At 48.4% G+C, this 2,561-nt stretch overlaps 1 protein-coding gene across 1 annotated transcript in view; it reads right to left on the reverse strand.

The window, feature by feature from the left end:
- SNX9 (sorting nexin 9) overlaps nucleotides 1-2,561 on the reverse strand; it is a 63,025-nt gene that overhangs the window by 10,154 nt on the left and 50,310 nt on the right. The window contains exon 14 of the mRNA XM_042781578.1: nucleotides 487-563. Coding sequence (XP_042637512.1) covers nucleotides 487-563 — 77 coding nt within the window. The remainder of the gene's footprint in view (nucleotides 1-486; nucleotides 564-2,561) is intronic.

Raw genomic sequence — 2,561 nt, forward strand, 5'->3', positions numbered from 1 at the left:
TAATTCTGGGGGACACAATTCAATCGGTGACAGTGGCTGAGACATGCTAAGAAGCATCAGTGTTGGAGGTGATTCATTTAGAGTGCATGACAGATTTACCCACCCACTTTACCTTTATCTAAAAACCAAACTCAGTGCCACTGAGTCAATTCCGACTCATAGCCACCCACTCTGGGTTGCTGAGATGGTAAATCTATAGAAGTAGATTGCTCAGTCTTCCTTCCGAGGAGTGGCTGGTGGGTTTGAGCCGCCAACCTTCTGGTTAGCAGGCAAATGCCTTAGGCACTACACTACGAGAGCGCCTTACCTTTACTAAGAACTAGTATTATCAAACACAAAGATACACATAGTACATAGTACTAATAGAGATACATAGGAATTGAAAAGAAAATATAGCTATTTGGAAAGTCTAATTATGTTTTGAATTAAAAATGAGGATTAGGTAGCAAACGATCTTAAATAGGATGCTGTGCTTCCGGTGAGTACCTGTTCTGCCACGAGATTGGCAATTTCTTCGTAAGTCTTTCCTGCCTCTGTTATTGCGTCATTGAGATCGGTTTCACCTGAAAATGAGATGCTTAAATCAGTGTTTTCACTTATTAGAAAATTTCAAACCTTTTCAACACTAGAGAGAACAGTGTAACAGAATCCTCATGTACCTCTCAGCCAGCTTCGCAAGTCACAGCACACGGCCAACCTGTTTCCACCTATGCCCTCCACTTCCTGCCTGCCCCTCTCATGGACATGTGACACTTCACCCACAAGTGTTTGTCCTCATTGAAAAGACAAGGACTCTTAAAATTAGGCCAATATCATTATTACATCTAAGAAAAGACATTAATTCCTCAACACGAAGATTCGGTTAGTGTGCAGACATCCTCGACAGCTCATGAACTGGCTTCTTAAATCAGGATCCAGAGAAGGCCCACGGGGCACACAGCTCGTCTTAGCTCCCTAGTGCTGCTGAAACAGAAACACCACATGTGGGCAGTTTCAACAAGCAGAGACTCACTCGCTCACAGTTTAGCTGCCCAAAGTCCAAACCCAGGGGCATCAGCCCTGGGGGAAGGTCCTTGCCTCAGCTTCTCTGGTGCTCCTTGGAGACCTCCTGGTGGCATCTCTTTGCCCCAGTGTTTACCTCTGGGTCTCAGCTTTCCTTAACTCAAAGTGGTCAGGCTTAAGACATCCCACACTGGCATGGCTTCATTAACATTACAAAGACTCCTCCCAAGTGGGACTATATCCATAGGTATGGGGGGGGGGATATGCAAGTCAATCCATGCATTTCCATGAAGGAGCTCTGGTGGCACAGCAGGTAAGGCATTTAGCTGCTAACCAGGTTAGTGGTTCAAACCCACAAGCTGCTCTGCAGGAGGAAGATGGGGGCAATCTACTTCTGTAAAGATTTACAGCCTTGGAAATCCAGTGAGGGTTGCTATGAGTTGGAATCAACTTGATGACAGTGGGTTTGTTTCGTTTTTTTCTCTGCAGTTTTTTTGGGATTGTTATGGATTAAATAGGTGACCTAGTGGCACAGTGGTTAATATGCTTAGTCTGCTAACCAAAAGGCTGTTGATTCAAACTCACCAGCTGCTCTGTGAGAGATAAAGATTGCAGCCTTGAAAACCCCATAGGACCGCCCTACTCTATCCCACAGGACTGCTACGCATTGGAGTCAACTCTATGGGAACAAGGTTGTGTTCTGATTCACGGATTAAACTGTGTTCCCCAAAAGTATATGCTGAAGTCCTAAACTGCCTGTGAATGTAACCCTGTCTGGAAATAGGGTTCTTGTTTTATTATGTTAATGAGATCATACCAGAATGGCTTGGGTTCTAGACCTGGTCTCTTCAGAATGGTGTCTTTTAAAGGGGAGTAGACACAGAGATACAGCCACACAACGGGGGAGGAGACCATGTGAGAGGACCTGTTGTTGTTGGTATGTGCCGTCGAGTCACACCTGACTCACAGCGACCCCTCCTTGGGTTTCCGAGGTGGCATCACTACAGAAGTAGATTGCCCCATCTTCCTTCCGAGGAGTGGCTGGTGGGTTTGAACCGCCAGCCTTCTGGTTAGCAGTCAAGTGCCTTACGTACTACACTATCAGAGCTCTGTGAGAGAACCTAGTACAGGCCAAAGGCGGCCAGGGAACAAACACCCACTGCTGGCAGAGGCTGAAAGGGACAGAGGGCCTCCCAGAGCAGACAGAGCATAGCCCTGCTGACTCCCTGGTTGTGAAACTGTGGAACAGGAAAGCCCTGCCCTTTAAAGCCGCCCACCTGTCCTTCTGCTGCAGCAGCCCCAGGAGACTGCGACGGGCACTGAGAGACCAGGTCTCGTGCCTGGGTACCCACAGTCGGGTGGTATCTGACATGTCCCTCTGAGGTCTCGTGCCTGGGTACCCACACTCTGGGGTGGTATCTGACGTGTCCCTCTGCAGTCTCGTGCCTGGGTACCCACACTCTGGGGTGGTATCTGACGTGTCCCTCTGCGGTCTCGTGCCTGGGTACCCACAGTCGGGTGGTATCTGACGTGTCCCTCTGCGGTCTCGTGCCTGGGTA

This window comes from Orycteropus afer, unplaced genomic scaffold (genome assembly GCF_000298275.1).
Source record: "Orycteropus afer afer isolate SDZICR_OR568_19922 unplaced genomic scaffold, OryAfe1.0 scaffold00135, whole genome shotgun sequence".
Classification (NCBI taxonomy): domain Eukaryota; kingdom Metazoa; phylum Chordata; class Mammalia; order Tubulidentata; family Orycteropodidae; genus Orycteropus; species Orycteropus afer.